General features: G+C 55.8%; 1 protein-coding gene across 10 annotated transcripts in view; it reads left to right on the top strand.

The window, feature by feature from the left end:
- Ralgps1 (Ral GEF with PH domain and SH3 binding motif 1) overlaps positions 1-17,970 on the top strand; it is a 259,202-nt gene that overhangs the window by 225,868 nt on the left and 15,364 nt on the right. For 8 of the 10 annotated variants that reach the window (XM_013513184.1, XM_005382439.2, XM_005382440.2 and 5 more), the window contains exons 12-14: positions 7,107-7,233; positions 8,286-8,440; positions 10,625-10,676. In XM_013513184.1, the coding sequence (XP_013368638.1) occupies positions 7,107-7,233; positions 8,286-8,440; positions 10,625-10,676 (334 nt within the window). Of the gene's footprint in view, positions 1-2,970; positions 5,006-7,106; positions 7,234-8,285; positions 8,441-10,624; positions 10,677-17,970 lie in introns of those variants that run through there. The other 2 variants (XM_005382445.2, XM_005382446.2) reach the window with 2 other exon arrangements.

Raw genomic sequence — 17,970 nt, 5'->3', positions numbered from 1 at the left:
GCCCCTGAGGGATGGGCCCAGTGTGGAATTTCCAGAGCCTAGTATATAGGGGCCCTGGACAAAAACCTGTGGTCACCTGCCTTGCCCCTTGGCCCTGGCCCCTGAGCACTTGCTGGGCCATGTGGGCACCTGCTCTTGGAGGCAGCTCCAGCGTGGGCCGGCTGCTGACTCTGCACAGCCTTCAGGAGAAATGCTGATGCCAGCAGCTTTCTACACGGGAGAGCAAGCCCCAGCTCACAGGAGTGTTTTCCACAAATTTTCAAATCACTGGCTTCAGCCTTGCAAGCAGGATGTTAAGATTTTCACTGATGGCCAGAAATCTGGGGAGTGTCCAAAGAGCTCAGACACTCTCAGTGGCCCTGGCTTCCTGCTTGCAGCCCCAGAGGACAGAGAGGTGAGTGCCACTGCAGCCTGGGGTCACCAGGGGTACTCTAGAGGGCAGAACCAGAGGGGAAGCTCCAGGGAGCATTCCTGGTCTGGCAGCTAGATTGAGCCACGTGGCAAGAGCCCGACCAGAGTCAAGGACAGGAATGTGCCTCTTACAGTCCCAGGAATGGGAGGAACGCAGCCTCCCTCACTCCTCAGGAGGGGGGTTTAGGCTGCAGTGTGAGGCTCTTTCCACAGCCACACACCCCTACACCTGCCAAGGAAAAGCCCTGTGGTGTACTCTTTTGTTCACTCAAGGCTTGCATGCTACAGGCCTGCAATGGCCAAGCACTTGCAAGGTGCCAGGCGCCCAGCACAAGCAGGGCGAGACACCAGACTCCTGGAGCACACATCTTCCTGGGGGAGAGGTGGGCAGCAAATACCACAAGGAGAGGATTGGTGTGTGCAGAGCTGAAAGGAGGCCAGAAGAGCAAATCAAGATGGCCAGAGGAGCCTGACTCTTCTCTAGCCAGCTCCCCTGCCTCCAGGACCAGGAGACCTTGACCCTGACACTGAGAGCGGCTGTGGTCCCATGGTCTTGAATCTCTCTGAGGCCTTAATTAACATCAGAAGTGGGTCCAGGCCGTGGCTGTACTGGTCTCTGGGGTGGCCCCTGCACTCTGCAGAGAGCTGGCCCCATTTTCCACCCTGGAGAATGGCTTTGTGGGCACGTTTGCCCCTGACAAAATACATGGTGAGAAAGGAAATGGAAAAACCTCAGTTTCGAATGTGTGGAGGAAAAAGCCCAATAATACTACGTTTTCATGCCCTCCGTCATGCAATGTTTAGTTTGTATAAGTGAACTAATACTTGCCTGGAGAGAAAAACCATACAGAACAATGACCCCTAGAGAGGGCAAGTAATACTTGTGTGCCTTGAACTGGTGGAGACATTTCCAGATTTCTCCAGTCCTTCCTCCACATGGCTTCCCCAGGGGACGGGGTTCCCTTGAGATTCCTAGGCAGCAACTCAAGTCCAGGAGACTCTCAGCCTGGGCCTCTTCTCTCTGCACAGTACTCTGAGGACTGCACTCAAACACACTTTGCTATCTTCTTGTTTTGTTGCCTGGTAGCAAGAGTCCTGCTCTGGGTTCAGACAGACCTCAGTTCAGAGCACAGCTCTAACACCTCTGAGTTATATAACCCCAGGCAGTGGGTTTGATCCCGTGGGGCCTCAGTTTCCCTGTGAACAGCAATGCTTTTCTGCAGGCTCTCACCCCAGGCCACTGGGAGCATTCCCTAAGGCAGTACCAGAAGACCTGCTCATGGGTTTGCACTCCTAGCCTCTTAGGGGTTAGCTCCAGGCCCTTCCAGCAGATTCTGATGCTGTCCAGATGGGGAACAGGGTGAGGCAGCTGCCCAGGCATGGGACAGAGAGCCTGAGGGGCTCTCTGGGCTCCCACTTAGTACTCACCAGTTATGGCAGGTTCTGCTGCCTCATCACCTGGCACCCCAGAACCAAGGGATGCATAAAAACTTTCATGATATGCATATATTCTGAAAGTCACACAGAGCTGGGGCTGGAGATGTCTTCACGTACATGCCTGGTGCTTGCTGCTGATTGGGGCAGTCAGCTGGGCCCTGCCATGCCTGTTCCATAGGTGAAGACACCCAGGCACCCAGCCTCACACAGGAAGGAAGTAGCAGAGCCAACTGCTGAGCACAAAAATGTGGACAGGTACATTGCCTGCCTCCAACACAAGAAGCAAGCAGGGGGCCAGTGTGGGCCCAGGGGCACTCTAAGCTCTATCCTGGTTACCCTGTGCACCTATGCAGTACACGTTAGCATCTGCCCTGAATGACATCCATGGCATGTCCTGCCTTTCCTGCAGACACTTGGAGTCACACACTTTCCCCACTGGTCCTCAGATGCTAGTTCCAGGTGAGAAGCAAAACTCTAAACCTGATCCGGATTAAACTGCCTCACCTCACCCTACCAGGGGCCTTCAGGCCTGGCTGCTTGTGGCAAGAGAGCAAGTGTGGCCCGCATGCTCCCTCAGCATTCTCCATGTCCCTGACTTGCTGGCCACAGCCCAGGGCAGGGCACAGTCATACTGGCTGCTACTGTCGCGGGGCACGGCGCCTTCCAGGTAGCATTCAGCACCACTATGCTTCCTCTCCTGGGCACTTGCCAGGGTTCTTCAGAGTTTCTACACGTCCTCAACCCCGCAGGTGCAGATCCTTTGCAGGGACCTCCACGGCTCCTCTGCAAACCCGCAGAATCAATTGCCTACCACTAGCTGCTGCTCAGATCCCCTCAAGCCCTCAACCCCATGCCAGATCTCGCAGGAGCTACCTTGTTCCATGGGAGGCCTTAGCCTCTCTCACGCCCACAGACCTGTGGGTGCAGGTGACTCCTGTGGCCACCACTGTCCGCTGGCTGTGGCCATCTTGGCATCCCCAGGCCTGAGCAAGACACCAGAAGCCCCTAGATTTCTAGCGGCCAAGGGGTCTCTGCTTGATGAGGAAGAGAGCAGCCACAGGCAACAGGGAAGGAGGCCTCCCCTCCTCACAGGTCCTCCTCTGGAAACCTTTCTGTCTTCAGGGTGGTGAGAGGCCTCCATGAGCTCCGGGACCAGAAAGCCAGTCACATCAGGGCCAGGCAAAGGGAGCAACACTCTAACTGCTTCTGTCCGACGAGCCGCCCGGCTGTGGCCTCACTCCTCACAGATCCCTGGTTGCCCGGCTCCCTGTGGCCTGGGAGTCTGCACCTTCAGCTGTGAGGAGAGTCCATGGCACCCTCGGCCCAGTCAAAGACAGTTGGGTGCCGTTTTTCAGAAGGAAATGAACCATAGCTTCTGTGTGGTATGGGAGATAGATCTTGGCCGGCACAGGACCTGTGAGAGCTGCACATGTGAGAAACAGAGAATGTGTGTGAACATGAAAGTGACTGACTCCCAGCTCCGCAGGAAAACTGGCTGCGAAGAGTTTCCGCACGAACAAGACTTTCTGTGCAGACCCCTCCCCTGGGCCCTGAGAGGCAGACCCAGGAGGTCCATGTCTCCGAGTCTGGGGACAGGGCTCCCTGCACAGCCAGGCAGGAAGCTGAGCCCTTTCATTGGGCAGAAGCCCACCTTGTGTACCAGACGCTCAGGTGGCACTGGCGGGAGCTCCAGGTGGCACAATTTCGTGCCCTCCCTGTCCCCATCAGTGAGGAAAGGCTTTGTCAAGAGGAGGGAAGGGCCGTGAACCCCTACCTCAGCCCAGGCAGGCGGGACTGGAACTCAAGTCTTACGATTCTGAGTTGAGGAGTTTCCCCTCTGTCACAGCTGCCTCCCATTAATTTCTGATGTGCAAGACTCGTTCCCTGTGAGCAGACCGAAACGGGGCAGCGCTGGCCCAGGGCACGGCTCGGAGGCAGGAGAAATCTGTGGGAACAAAGCTCCCAGGCTGGCCATGTACCCCTTTCAGCAGCCACGAGTGCCACACGCATCTATCCAGTGGCCTCCAAACATCAGCCCCATGCTGGATTTCTTATGCCTCACCAGCTCCCCTCAAAAACCCTGCTCCCTGAGTGAGTTCCCCTTCAGCACAAGGGGTTACTCCGGGTACCCTCCCCCCACACCCCAGCCGACACTGCCTCCTGGACACTCCTCATCCACACAGCCCATGGGCTCAAGTCCTGGCCACACTCAGTTGCTGTCTGGCAACTCCAGGTTCCTCAGAGGCCTCCGAGCCTTTGCATATGCTGGTGCTTCTGCCCATCACTGTCCATGAGGGAGCTCACACACCAGTTAGGAAGTCAGATGTCCCACAAGTCCCCTTTGGCTCTCCCCAGGGCTCTCACATGCACTGTGCACTGTCTGGCTCAGAGGCTGCTTACCTGGGCAAGTTCTTGGACTTCCCAACCACAAGCTCCACATCATGAAATTGAGCGAGCCACAGCTCCTGCATGGGGATGTTACTGTAAGGCTTAAACAACAGCGTGGGGACAAAGCGCTTTATAGATGCTCACTGCAGGTTAGCAGTTATTATCACCGTCAGCATCAGTGGGGTTACAACACTGGTGCCGCTGCCGTAGTGATTACTGCCATCCTGTCAAAGCACATGTCTCTCCTGGGTGCAGATACCTGGCACTCTCCCCTACACCTGACTAGCAGCCCTGTGAAGACAGACCGTCATCTATCGAACCCATACTGTGGCTCCAGCACCAGTGTGAGCCCCATGGGCAGGGCTCAGTAAACATTTGAGGCAGGAGGAGGGAGGGAGTTTTTGGCTTCTCCCAAGGAGGCGGCAAGACAGTATCACCATTCCTGTTCTGCCGACGCAGACTTCAGGCTCAGAGGTTGGGTGACCTTTCTGGGGCCGCTCAGCCTGCAAATGCAGACATGGGGGAGCCAGGCCTCTCTGCCTCCACAGCCGGATCCTTTGCCGTCCCTGTTCACTAGCCTCAATACAGACCACTCCGCGGCCGTTACTAGAAGACCCTGTGTTTTTCTCTCTTCCAGTCAATGAGTGGTCTATTGGTCAGTATGTGGGCTTCTTGAGAGAAAGGTAATGAAAACCAGATTTTTTCAACATATCTCGTTCCCCACAGAGACTGTCAGTTCTCATATGTTCCAATAAAACTGCTAAAGAAACAGCCACTTAAAGCGCTTTAAAGATTATTCATGGAAAAATTATGCTGAGGAAAAATAGAGCAATCCTCTGAGATAGTCAAGCCCCATGGTCAGTTTTTCCAGCTGTCCGTGCCATATCAGGCGGGCAGTGGGGGCTGCTCTCTGTCCAGGGCCCCAGCACATTAGCACCACCCCCGCCTCCCTACCCCTACCCAAGGACATGACTAACTTGCCAGCCACCCAGTGCAGACGCAGCCCCGGAAGACATGTGTCCCTGGCACTGTCATGTGGGGGCTACCCCAGGATTGGCCGGCAGGAACGTGAGGCATTTCAGTAGCAGAGGGTGTCACTTACTGGCAGAGAGGACCCTCATCTGGGTCCCAGCTGAATGGAAATTCTTCTGCTTCTGCATCAGACCCAGGCTGTTGGTCAACAATGCAGAAGGCGGGGAAGAGGGGCTGAGACCCAGGGCAGGGAGAAAAGTGTCAGCAGCGCTGACACTGCGCTCGGGGACCCGAGGGCTCTCCCTCTAGCTGGCCCGGGGCTTCTGAGGTCAAACAAACCTCCCAAGGGTCCAAAGCGCAAAGGAGAGGGGGCACATCCTGGCCTCCTTGTGGAGGAAGAATGGAGGGCTCAAGGAAGAGACCAAAGTGGGAAGCAGAGCCCGGGGGCGGGCAGGAGTGCTGACGAGGGAGACAAATGGGAACAGGACTGGGCGGGGGGAAGTGGGCCTTGGACAGCCGGCGGAGGAGCAGCACCCCTGGCTGTGCGGCCCTGGTGCACTCTGAGCCTCCCTCTAAAGTAGCCATGATGACGTACTAACTACATAGGAGCCCGTGAGCTAAGCCATGGATTGTTTCATCAGCCTGGCTCACAGTTGGTGCAAAACAGATGTCAGGTCCCTTCCTTTTCCCTTTCTCAAGTGTAGCAGTTGGGACCTACCTACTGCAGACTTCCCAGAGGAAGTGTCTCCTGCTTGCTGACTCCACACACACGATCTCTCTGTCCCCTTCCTCCTGTGTCCAGTTCTGAACCACTGGGTGCCTCCCTTGCCAGCCTTGCCAGCCGGAGAGTGCTGCACACTTGCCTCCAGCACACGGTACCTCTGTAAGCCACCGGCCTTCTCACAAACTGGGACTGCTGAGACAACCCACCTCAAGAAATACGGCACAGGCAAAAAAAACCAAGCGCCAAGTGTGCAGTGTTGAATCCTAATTATTTCTGCTGCAACTTCAGGACCTCCGGGCCTCTGCTTCAAACCACATGGGGAGGAGCAGTGCAATCTGACCTTTAGAAATCACTTTCTGCACCGGGGTGGGAGCCCCAGTGACTCAGGCAGTGGGACTATAATCCTCTCACATGGCTACTGATAAACAAGCCAGGTTCCACCCTCTGGATTCTTCCCCAGCAGTAGTGCAAAACCAAAACAAAGCAGGATGGTTTTCATTCTTCCTTTCCCTCTCTGGAGCAACTATATGAGCTGTTTCCCTGGGCCAGAACTGCCTGTGGCCCAACCAGTAGAGCAGAAGGTCTTCCCAGGCGCACCTCAGGGTCACCTGCTGAGCTTGTGCAGAATGAGTTGCCCAAACCCCCAGCAGTCAACACAGCCAGAACTCCAGGGGGGCCGCACTCTCCAGGTGGCGCTGGTAGTTCCTGTGATGAGAATCAGAGCCTCAAGGAAGCTGTCCACTGTCTAAGAAGTTGCCCACTGCGTGAGGAGAAATGCGCAGAGGAAAGCGTAGTTGTATTTCAGTCCTCCACCTCTGCAGCCTTCTGCAGCCACCCTGGGTTCACAAGGTCCCGGCCCGGGAACTTTGCTTCAGGGTCATGCCTCTCTGGCTCTGTTACTGTGGACTGGTCTATGAGGTCCTGCTTTCCAGATGCCTCCTAAAGCAGAATCGGGACACCAGTGGGCCCCTTACAGAGCAGGTCCTGGCCACCGCCAGTGCTGTCAGCGTTGAGAATGGATGATACAAGGTGGGGGTGGCAGAGGGTCGCTGATGAGCAGAGCACTATGTGCTTCTTTACACCTTGTCCCAACTATGATGACTGAGCAGGGGTCTTACCCCAAGCCCTGAGCCTGTCCCCAGCCACACCCCTAAGACCCCCGCTCTGTTCACAGGCCCTTCCGCGGGCTCCAGCTCAGCGCGCTTCCGCCGGAGACCCACCTGCCCTGACGCGTCTGTGGCCGGCAGCCTCCCCACACCACCGGTCCCCCGACACAGGAAGAGTCACAGCCTGGGCAACAAGTGGGTGACTGAGCCGCCCTCCCCTGGGGCTTCTGACTTGGCATGGGCATGAATGAAGGCATGCTGGGGAATCCCCACCTGAGGCTCGGTCCCTCCCATACCCCATCCTGGGGGCTCTTGGTGCCCCTAGCTGGCACGCTGTCCTGAGACTGGCATGAGCTCAGGATTCGCTGGTAGCACCATCCATCTGCCATCCTCAGAGGCCGCAGGCTCCGCAGCTAATGGAGAAGAGATGAAGGAAAGGGCGGGGCAGCAGCAGGGCGTTCCAGCAAACGTGCCAGGCTCTGTTAGTAGCTCCTTGTGGAGCAACCCGGAGTCTAGTGGGTGCCAGTGAATGTCCTCAGGGCAGCACTGGGTGTCTTGTGGCATCTGCACAGCAGCAAACCTGCTGGCTCACCCGCACTGGAGGGCTTTTAGCGTGGGGACATGGGTAGAGCTTAGTAGGACTGGGGGCAGCCATGCCCGCAGCCCTGGGCGTTGGGCACAGACTCCTGAACAGGTGGGTCCATCTCTCCCTCCCTCCTTTCCTGCTGCCTTCCTCCTTCCTCTCTGCCTGCCTGCCACCTCTAAGTCACCCCCCACCCGGTCCTGCTGGCCCTGAGATGTTCACAGGCAGGAGAGAGTCACTCTCTGAGTCCTCAGCCTGCTGCGCCACACACCCATGGGGCAGGAGCTCACTGGGAGCATGCAGGCCTCTGAGGTGGCAATACTATTATACACAGTGTAAGAATGAGTCCAGGGAGGGTCACAAGGCGACATCCCTTGCAATGGTGAGGAGGCGTGGGAGCCAGGACTGGACCAGGTGTGTGTGACGCCAGACCTTCTGCAGGCTCATCACTCACAAGCCTCATCTTCATCCTGGAAGTAGGCGGGGCAAGTGGCATTATTCCCCATGGATGGGTGGCGAAACTGAGGCTCCACAAAAGGATATGACTTGCCCAAGGTCACACCTCAAGAGAGGGCACAGCCTGGACACCTACATCCCGGCAGGTGCAGCCGTGATTGCTGCATGGATAAGGAGCTGTGCCTTCTTTCTTCCTTTCCATTTCCAGTATGATGTGTCAGTTGAGTGTAGTTGAGAGTAAAAGTGCGACATTCCCATCGGAGAAGGCCAGGCACCTTCTGGACGACAGTGTCCTAGAGTCCCGCAGTCCCCGCAGGGGCCTCGCCCTCACCTCCTCCACCGTCACCAATGGACTCTCCCTAGGTAAGCGTCTCCGGCCTGCACACCTCAGGCAGGAGGCCAAGGCTCAGTATGTGCTCTGTGTCTGTCTTTGTCACTGTGCCATGCCCAGTGGCACTGTCGCCCTAGGGAACCCAGTTCACCTTGCCCTGAGAGAGCTGGCCCCCTGCAGGTGTACCCTGGAGCTGGGAAGCCTTTGCTTCCTAGCCTTCTGGAATTCAGGAAGGTGCAGGTGGTTCTTATCTGGTTGTAGCCTGACTGTTCCAGGCAGGGGAAGAGGCAGCCAGACACAAGCTTGAGTCCAGAAGAGCCCCCAAAGCCCCACTGCTGGCACGATGGCATTTCTGCCCCAGAGGAGCCCTCAGCCCCAGGGCCCCACAGCGCAAAGCAAGGAACGCTTCTAGGCATAGTGACTGGGTGGCCACTGGGTCTTAACTGTGTACTTGTCTGTATGCTACAAAGCCAGAGGAGGGAGGATGGAAATGCAGTCTCCGGGGATGAAATGATGTCACTGAGCATCAGCCAGGAAGAGTGTTTGTGTCAATGGAAGGAACAGAAATTTGGCAGAAGCTGAGACTGAGGCGGGGAGATGCTGAAGTTAGGGCTGAGGCTAGGCCTGTACTCTGGTCACAGATCTGTCCTCCTGTATCCGCAGGTCAGCTGAGGGCAGGTGGACACCAGCATATGGTTACTGCCCCGGTCAGACTGGTGCCCCTCTGATGGCACCCATGTGCCTTCCCTTGTGCCTGTGCGTCTGTTATTGGTGTGTCTGTGTGTCTGTCTGCTGTCCTTATCAGGGAGTTCTCCCAGGTCTGGTGTGGACAGGCAGGAGCCATGCCGAATTTGACCTGGTGAGCACTGTAGGGCCAGGACCATGGGGGAGGTGGGCAGGAGGAAAGCAGGCAAACTCTCATGTCCTAGTCTCAGAGACTGTGGGCTGTCAGTCCAGGAGGCAGCCATCTCCACCCTTCTGAAAGTCTTGGCGAGGAAGTGCTATGCCAGCCTTCTGTCCTGGGGGCCACCCTATGTGGATGCAGGCAGTGGTGGAGGATAGCTTGGGCCAGTGCCTTGCAGGGCCCACAGGAGCCATGGCAGGGTGTGCTGGGCTGCACATGTTGGGGAGCGGCTAGGTGGAACAAAGGCGCAAAGGCTTCCTCCCCAAGACCTTGCTGTGTTCATGAGTGTTATGTATGAACCCTCTAAGACCGTGGGTCGCCCATGGACCCCTTTTCCTTGGAGTATGCAATGGGATTGGAGTTCTGAGGAATGCACTCTGGGAAAGGCAGACCCAAGAGTGCTTGGCTGAGCACAGAGCAGCTGTGTGACATCCAGGAAACTTTTTCCGCTATGCCTGAGTCCAGGCCTGCTGTTACTGAGACAAAAAACAAGTCAGGTGCTGTGCTGTCCAGTGTCCGGCTGCAAATCACAGAGTGGTTTGCTTCTGCCTCTTTAAGTCAGGGAACTCAAAATGTTTTTCTGCTTGGGGATGAAAAGCCCTAAGTAAGTTGCCATGTGTGCACATACCCTGCTTGGAGTCAGACTGGTCTGTCCCCAACACCGTGTAATGAGGACCACTGCTCAGAATGATCCGAGGGCCTGGGGCTCCTTCTTACTCACTCCCTCTGCCCAGCCTTGCTGCTGTTTCAGCCAGACAGCCCTGAAGCTTGGCGCCTCTGAGGTCTGAGGCAGTACAGAAGCAGAGCACTTGATGCTTGAGTGACAGGGGAAACACCTCTCCTTGGAGAGGCCTTGGAGAGCTCTGAGAAGCAGGTGGCCTGGCCCAGCCCTTGTCTGTGCCTCCCTGGGCCAGGCCTGTGCATGGACATCCCACCCCTCGAGGGCTCTGTCCAAAGACAGGCAGCCGCACTGAGACCAGGGCCTAGTCTAGCCTGACCTGGGGGCAGAAGCGTGTTCTTCCTTGCTTCCCCTGGACCGGCAGGGGGCAGTGGTGAAGCCACGTCAGGCCCATAGGCCTGAGGATCTGGGCCCCTCAAGCAGGTAGTACCTGGGAATGGTAGTACAGGATGGTTCTTTCTACACTCCCAGAACAGTCAGAAACAGCAGCAAAAACTTGAGTCATGTTGTCGCCCACAGGGTCAGGAAGCTGTGAGTGAGCCCAGGGTCCTGAGCCCAGTGACCCAGGAGCATAGGAGAACGGGCCTCTCTCTTCAAGGCCACTGCGCTCACTGATCTGTGTTCCTTTTCCAGGCAGTAGTGAGAGCTCAGAGTTTAGTGAAGAGATGTCTTCAGGGCTGGAAAGGTGAGTGTGGCCTCAGCGTGGCCTTGTCCTGCGGAGGTCTCAGGACCCAAGGAGCTGGAGGCGGGCTCTGGGCATGGGCCTCAGAGCGCTGTCCTGTGGCTCCTCAGCAGCGGGCAGGAGCAGTAGGGATGTGGGTGCCCTGGTCTCCATGCTGTGAGCAGCCCCACGTCTCTGGTCTGAGAGTCAGCCCAGGAGTGCTTCCTGGAGCCCCCACCCTTGGAGCAGACCTGGGAGCAGACTGGTTCTGCAGCGCGGGTTTCAGAAACCAGGAGCTGGAGTATTAGGCATTCTTGAGATGGGCACGTGGCTCCGCCTGGTGGGCTGTAGGGGTATTGCACCCACAGTCCACCACCTGCTGGACACTAGTGACAGAGGACTCGCCACCTCTGCCATGCAGCCTCAGGCACCCTTAGCCCATGGTTTAACTCCCTGTGCAGAGCCTGTCTGCCCAGGTACACAGCCTCCCACCCAGGAGTTCACCTGTCACGCAGGCTCCTGGGCCAGCACCAGGGAAGACGGGGGTGCCGCGAAGGGGTGACCCACAACTGCGGCACCTGTAGAAGAGGGCATTTTGGTGACTCAAGGTCTCAGGATAGGCAGAAGGGAGCCCAGTGATGAAGAACGTCCCAGGGAGACAGCGTGCCTTGTCCTTCGGGGTGGAGCCTCCTCCAGCATCTAGTGACCCGTGCACAGTTCCACGTGCTCTCGCACATGTTGCACACCTATCACACTCATGGTTACAGTGCTCTCACAGTGCATATACACAAGCTGCACACTCATTTACACGTATGTGCACATACATAAGGCACATGCTCACAGTTGCACTCGTGTGCACACTTGGTTGCATTTTCTAACGTGCACGAGTGCACACATGATTACACACTGTCACATGTGCACGCAGGTGTGCAACTCAGTTACACATACATACGTGCACAAATTCAGCTAGTTTCACATTCAGTTACATGTTCATATGTATATGTGCACATGCATTCACACATTGTTATACTGCCTGATATACGTGCACACAGTGCCCTCAGTTAAATGTTTTTACATGTGCACGTGCACACACCTGCACTGTTACACAGATACTCCCACAAATGCACATGCACACTTAGTTACACATCCCCCTCACATATACACATGCACATACACTCCGTACACACTCACATGTACATACACGTACACTCAGTTATATGCCATACCCAGGCACGTGTATACACATACACACTTGCATGTATACATATGCATATACACAATTACACCTACAGATGTACAGCACTGTATTGTATACATATGCATATACACAATATATACATGTATATTGCATGTATACATATGCATATACACAATTACACCTACAGATGTACAGCACTGTATTGTCTCACATACTCTACATGCACACGTGTGCATGCACACGTGTACATGCATGTGTGCACACTCACATATAGGTGAGTGTGTACCCTCACAATGTACACATGTATGTCACACAGTACACACACACATATGTTCACGTGCACTCACACTTCTGTGATGCTGAAGCTGCTGTCCCCCTCACCATAGGGTGACCAGAGAGGAGCTTGGTTCTCTACCTCTCACAGGGCTGAGCACGTCCTGTGTCCCAGGGTCTGTCTGGGCCGTGCCCATGCATGCCCGTGAACTCCCTGCATCTCCACGCAGCCATGAATATTGTCCCCCCTTTGTAGGCAAGGACAGCAGAGTTCAGCTGAAGTGACTTGCCTGCTTCACACTCATTTGACAAGGACAGAGCTGACCCACATCTACACCCTTTTGCCACCAAACACCCACTTCATTGCCCCATGCCTCAGCCAGAGGGCCAGCAGTAACATCTCTACAGGGCAGGGCCTCAGATCACCCAGTCAGTCTGTCAGTGAAACTCAAAGTGATGGCTGGGAGGGGGTCTGCCCTTGTCCCAGGATTCTGCAGAGACCTTTGGTGTTCCTTTTGGGGAGCTCAAGCAAACCGGCTGAGCTGCTCCGACTCTGGAGCCACCCCACAGTGGGAAGGAGAACCCCACAGGCCCAAGGGGCTGACTCCAGAACTCCCAGCCAATCAGGGGACTCGTGGGTATGCCCTGAGGAAGCGGGCTACAGGCCACCAAGCCAGCATCTCCCCTGACCACAGGCCACCAAGAGGACAGCAAATGGGAATCTCCAGCCAGGGTGAGAGCCAGAATAGCAACCGCTCCTGGACTGTTCACTCATTCATTCTTCCACTTGTTCATTTCTTCATCCACTCATTCATGCATTTGTTCATTTTGTAGCTATTTATTAAGCAGCTGCTTCCTGCCAGATACCATGCAACCTGCTGAGGGTGTAGTCTGTGTGGTTCCCATTAAGTGCCGTGATTGAGCTTAGACTAGGAAGGAGGAGGGTGAGGGTGAATTCATTGCTGCAAGGAGGCAGCGCTGTGTCCAGTGCATGAACACCGTGAGCTACCATATTTTAAAGCATCTAGACCACTGTCCGAGTGTGTGGAGCAGGTGCTTTTGGGTGGGATTTCTGAGCACTGGCTTCCCAGTAACTAACTGCAAATGCCCAGCCCTGCCTCCAACAGCTCTTAACTGTTGCCTGCAACAGCCCTGCGGGAGGGTGTCCTGCTTCTCATTGTCTGGGGCACTTTTCGTATTGTCTGGGGGAATTAGCTCTTGGCCCATGACCTCCTAGATGTGGAAGACAGAGGCCACTTGCTTCACAAGATGCCGAGGGTACAGTGAAGACCCACTCCCATGCAGGCCTGACTATCCAACACCAGCTGCCCCCAGCCTCCTGTCCCTATTTCCACCCTGCACCAGTCTCTGCTCTTGTTCCCGGAGAATCCATTCCCTGGAAAGCATGTGAGCATTCCAGTCTTTCCTGCAGACTCTGCAGGAGCACAGGGGGGAGTTACCTCTCATTCCTCACAGCTGAGTCACCATCATGTTGCCTCCTGGGTCTCCTTTATGTTTGACCTTTGAGCAGCCTCCCTGCGCTCCATCTGTGCCTGCTCTTTGAAGGGGAGTGGATCCCTGGGTATCCCTCTGTGCCCTGGGACCAGTGTCTGCCCAGAAAGACCTCCCTGCTCAGTGGTCCTCCAGCTGTCCTCACAGCTGCTGTGTGATCACAACTTTCTCTCTATTGTCTCACCTGCTTGAGCAGATAAAGGGGTGCACCCAGGGTTACAGGTTCAAGAGAGGGCCAGGCTAGGGTCTCCTTCAGCTCTCAAGCTGAGAGGCATGACCTTTGATGGACCTGCCCTAGTAAAAGCTTGGCTCAGGCCAGGCAAAGAAGTGAGCCAGATGCATAGCAAAGTAAAGGGCAGGGAGACACAGCTCTTCTGGTTGAGCACACATCTGAATCACTGTTGATGCCACCAGAGACAGCTGGCAGCAGAGTTCCCGTTGTCTGCGCTTATTTGACCCCATCTTGTGAGTTTACCTGCCCCAGGTTTACACACATAAATGTCAGTGCCCGGGCTTGGTTCTTCATAGTCAGCCAGACCCAGGCCACATGTACCCAGTGTGTCTCTAAAGTGGCCAGCATCAAGAATGCCCACATCACCAGATGTGGTGGGTGTGCTTGTAATCCCAGCTGAGAGGCTGAGGCAGGAGGATTGCCACGAGTTTGAGGCCAGCCTGGGCTACATAGTGAGTTCAAGGCCAGGCTGAACTACATAGCAAGACCCTGGATCAAAACAAACCAACCAACCAAAACAAAAAACAAAAATGAGGGCCCACATCGGCTCCCACTGGAGCTGTGGACCACTGAAGAGGGACTTACCCTACCCATCTGGGACTGTAGAGTAAGGGTGCAGAGAGCAAAGGGAGTCACCCTGCTGTCCCCATATCCACAGAGCCCTGGCAAGGCCAAGAGACTGTGGGTTGAGGAGGGGCAGCCAGGCAGGGAATATTAGTCACTTATCTGGTCCTTCAGGGCCAGAATGAGGACCAAGTGGTGGCCTGGGCCAGAGTCCTCATGGCCGGGGAATGGTGGGGTGGGGTTTTCCTCTGTGACTTTACCACGCCGCTTGCCCCAAGGAGGGGAGGAAGGGGGCCTCGAAAGGGCCTGGGGCTTGCCCTGGGTTGGGCTCCAGCCATCAGATTCCAGGACGCGAGGCAGGGAGGGCCTGGCAGGCGAGAGCAGCACGCACCGAGGGCTCCTTGGGCCTGACGTAAAAGGCAGGTGTTGGCACATGGCAGGACCAAGAGCATGGGTCCCAGGGACAAAATATCTTTGAAGAGGAACAAAATAGATTATAAAAGTAGCTGTATGAAAATACATACTGCACTGTCATTCATCTTGATAATTTGGCTTCTAGGGTTGTTGAAGGAGGTTTTATTCCCCTCAGATTCTCCAAATTTTCCCCAGTGAGTAAATGTTTTCTACTCCAAAAGAAATTAGCATTTGATTTTTTTGAAAGAAGACATCATCAAAAATGATTACTGATCAGTTCTGAAGAAGCAAAATAGGAAAGTGTGTCGCAGAGTGCATTGCAAAGCCCTCAGCCGCCTGTTTCCCCAGTATGACAGTGCCAGCCCTGTGGAAGTGTCCTCTTGTGTGAGATCAGACTATGAAAGGGTTGGTGGAGAGAATAGGAGAGAAAGGGCCTCAGGGGTCCAGGGGCAGAGGACGCCCTTCAAGTGGGACGGGGAAGGGGAGAGAGCAGGCAGCACGTAGCCTCCTCTGAGGCAGAAGGGTCCTGTCCTCCAGGGACCTGGTTAGAGCTCACTGAGCCAGGAAGAAGTCAAGCTCGCTGCACAGAGGGCCCTGGCACGGTTGGATAGGGCACAGTGGTCATCCGACAGAGAGCTGTGTGGGCTGCAGGTTCGGGGTGGGTTTTGGCGGAGGTGGCAGCTAAGGTCCAAGGGCACTGGCAAAGAAGACCCTGGCAAATTCTTGGGAGAGTGTCCGGGGGGGCCTGTGAGCTCTGAGCCATGTCCCGGATGGGAGAGGTGGCCCAGAAGCGCTCAGTGTCTCTAGGAATCTCATGTGGCAGAGAGAGGTGGGCCCTGTGCTGCGTCTTGTTCTCTTGAGTTCCTGGTGTACGTCTGCGGCAGAGGCAGGGCCAGCAGGGCCAGGGGGCCTGGGGTCAGGGTCCTTGTGCTGTCAAGTCTCCTGGAGAGCATCAACCTCAGAGCCTCAGCTCCTCAGTGTGCGAAGGGGATGTGCACCGTGCATGCTTGGTGCACAGGTGGAGCTGCTCCGTGGAGGAACCAATGTGGGGGCTTTAAATTAAGGGTTCCCCTTGCAGGTGCCTCTTACCAGCAAGAAAACCACCCAGGGACTAAGGCTGGGCACGGCAAGAAAAATCTCCCCAGGTGGCAGTTCAGTCCCTGTGGGCAGACAGGCTGGGAAGAAAGCAGTGTTCCACCAGCCCCCAGGATGTGGCCCCCAGGATGGCACTGGCCCCAGGATGGCCTCTAAAGGGCACTGCAGGCAGTTGGCCCGATGGCCAGCAAGTGCTGAGGTGGTTGGGTGAGGCAAATTCTGCTCCATGGGAGAAGATCTCCTGTTGGTCTCAGCCAGTGGGACCACCCAGTGCCCTCAGGGACACATCAGGAAAGTAGGTGGCCGGTGGTGACCGAGCACCACGCCTGCTACTCCTGAAACAGTTTCAAAGATGCATGTTCCCTTCTTGGGATCAAAGAGCTTGGTAGATGCCCCAGGTTTGCCGGGGCACAAGGTGGTTCCAACACCCAAAGTCTGCAGTATTTGGGGAGAACTGGGCCGGGCTCTGGAGCGAGGGTCCCCTCAGCTCCAGTGCAGCCATGTGCACAGCTGAACTCAGGATGACTCGCAGTGGGCCTTGCTTTCTCCACCCTGTTGTGCCTCCCAAACGCCTATCACCTGGCAACCAAGCCTCCACCACAGTGAGCCTTTGGGGGACCGTTCTGGAGCCGAGTCATAACACCTGCCCTTGGCTGTGGCAGTCAAGGCCGGACCCCTGGCCAGCTGTTTTTTCTTGAGGAGCTCAGAACCCCTGCCCACAGCTTCTCTGACCAGGGCCTTTATCTCCTCCAGAGCCGGTGCTGAGCCAAATCTCTCCTTCACTGTGTCTGTCCTTCCTTCTGAAGTCTGCTCAACCCACTTTCTGCCCTACAGACCCGATGCCTGGACTTCACAGACACAGAGGAGACAGGAGATGCCACACAGCTCCCGGGTTTATGTGGGGTGGCGCCACTAAGCCACTGAGCCTGACTTCCAGCCTCACTGATCTAGTTCCTAATGGCCAGGAGAGGAAATCTGGCATGGATTTGTATTTGTCCTGCCTGCTCAGCTATCAGAAGGCTGGGGATATGCAGAACAAACATGGTTCCTAGGGGCCTGCCTAGGAAACCTGTTCCTAAGGACATTGTTGCGAGAAAGGTAGCTGGCTCACAGAGAGCAAAGGACCTCTCAAAAGCACAGCAAGAGGTGACGTCCAAATGCCCAGCAGGATTCAGGGTGGTGGTGCTTCCTGCCTCCAGATGCGGGTGAATCATCAGGAAGTGGCCAGACAAGCCATGGGCTAGTGGGACTGGCTTCGCTTCTGAAGTTTGTGGGTTCCGGTGAACACCACTGAAAAACGTATTGCCTGGGGCCTTCCACAGGTGCAGCCTGCCAGAGTGAACTTGAGACAGGAGGATGGGGTGGAGAGCCCAGCTTCCGCTAAAACCAAGAGGCCTCAACACAACTGTGATCTGAGATTTCTCTCAGCTCCTGTGCCCCATAGGCTCACAGCAAAGACTTGGGGCTTTATGAAATCTAACCCCCAAATAGCTGTAGTCTTTGGTATACCTAGGGGACAAGGCCCTGGGCCTTAGTGCTCACGCAGCTGGTGACTCAAGCACTACCCTGGCTGCTTCTACAGCCCCTCCCATGCTTCCTCTTCCTAGTGCTGTGACCTTGGGCAAGTGACATCACCTCTCCAAGCCTCAGATGCCTTATCCATGAGGCAGGGATAATAACAGTGCCTGCCTCACAGTGTCACATGGTGAAGTGGGATAGTGAGCAAATACTGCTGAGCACATTGCCTGGCACCCATCATCGTATCACCACCACCACCATCATCCTTATCATCATCGTTTTGGGAACTCTGGGACTGGGACCTGGTAGCCAGCCAACACCTTCCCTGGGGCAGGATTCCCATGAGCTCCTGGTCTGGGGAGGCCTCAGTTGCCCGCTAGCACTCCTCATGCCCAGATCCATCCTGGAGAGGCAACAGTCAGCAGGACTGCTGAGGACACGTGGTGTTTAGCCATGGTCTCACAGCCATGCTAGGACCAGTGCCTGTGGCTCTGGAGTAGGACCCCATGAGA

The sequence above is a fragment of the Chinchilla lanigera genome, unplaced genomic scaffold, assembly GCF_000276665.1.
Source record: "Chinchilla lanigera isolate Chin_1 unplaced genomic scaffold, ChiLan1.0 scaffold00018, whole genome shotgun sequence".
Lineage (NCBI taxonomy): Eukaryota > Metazoa > Chordata > Mammalia > Rodentia > Chinchillidae > Chinchilla > Chinchilla lanigera.
Note: the sequence above shows the minus strand (reverse complement) of the source record. Positions and strands in the feature narration are given on the sequence as shown.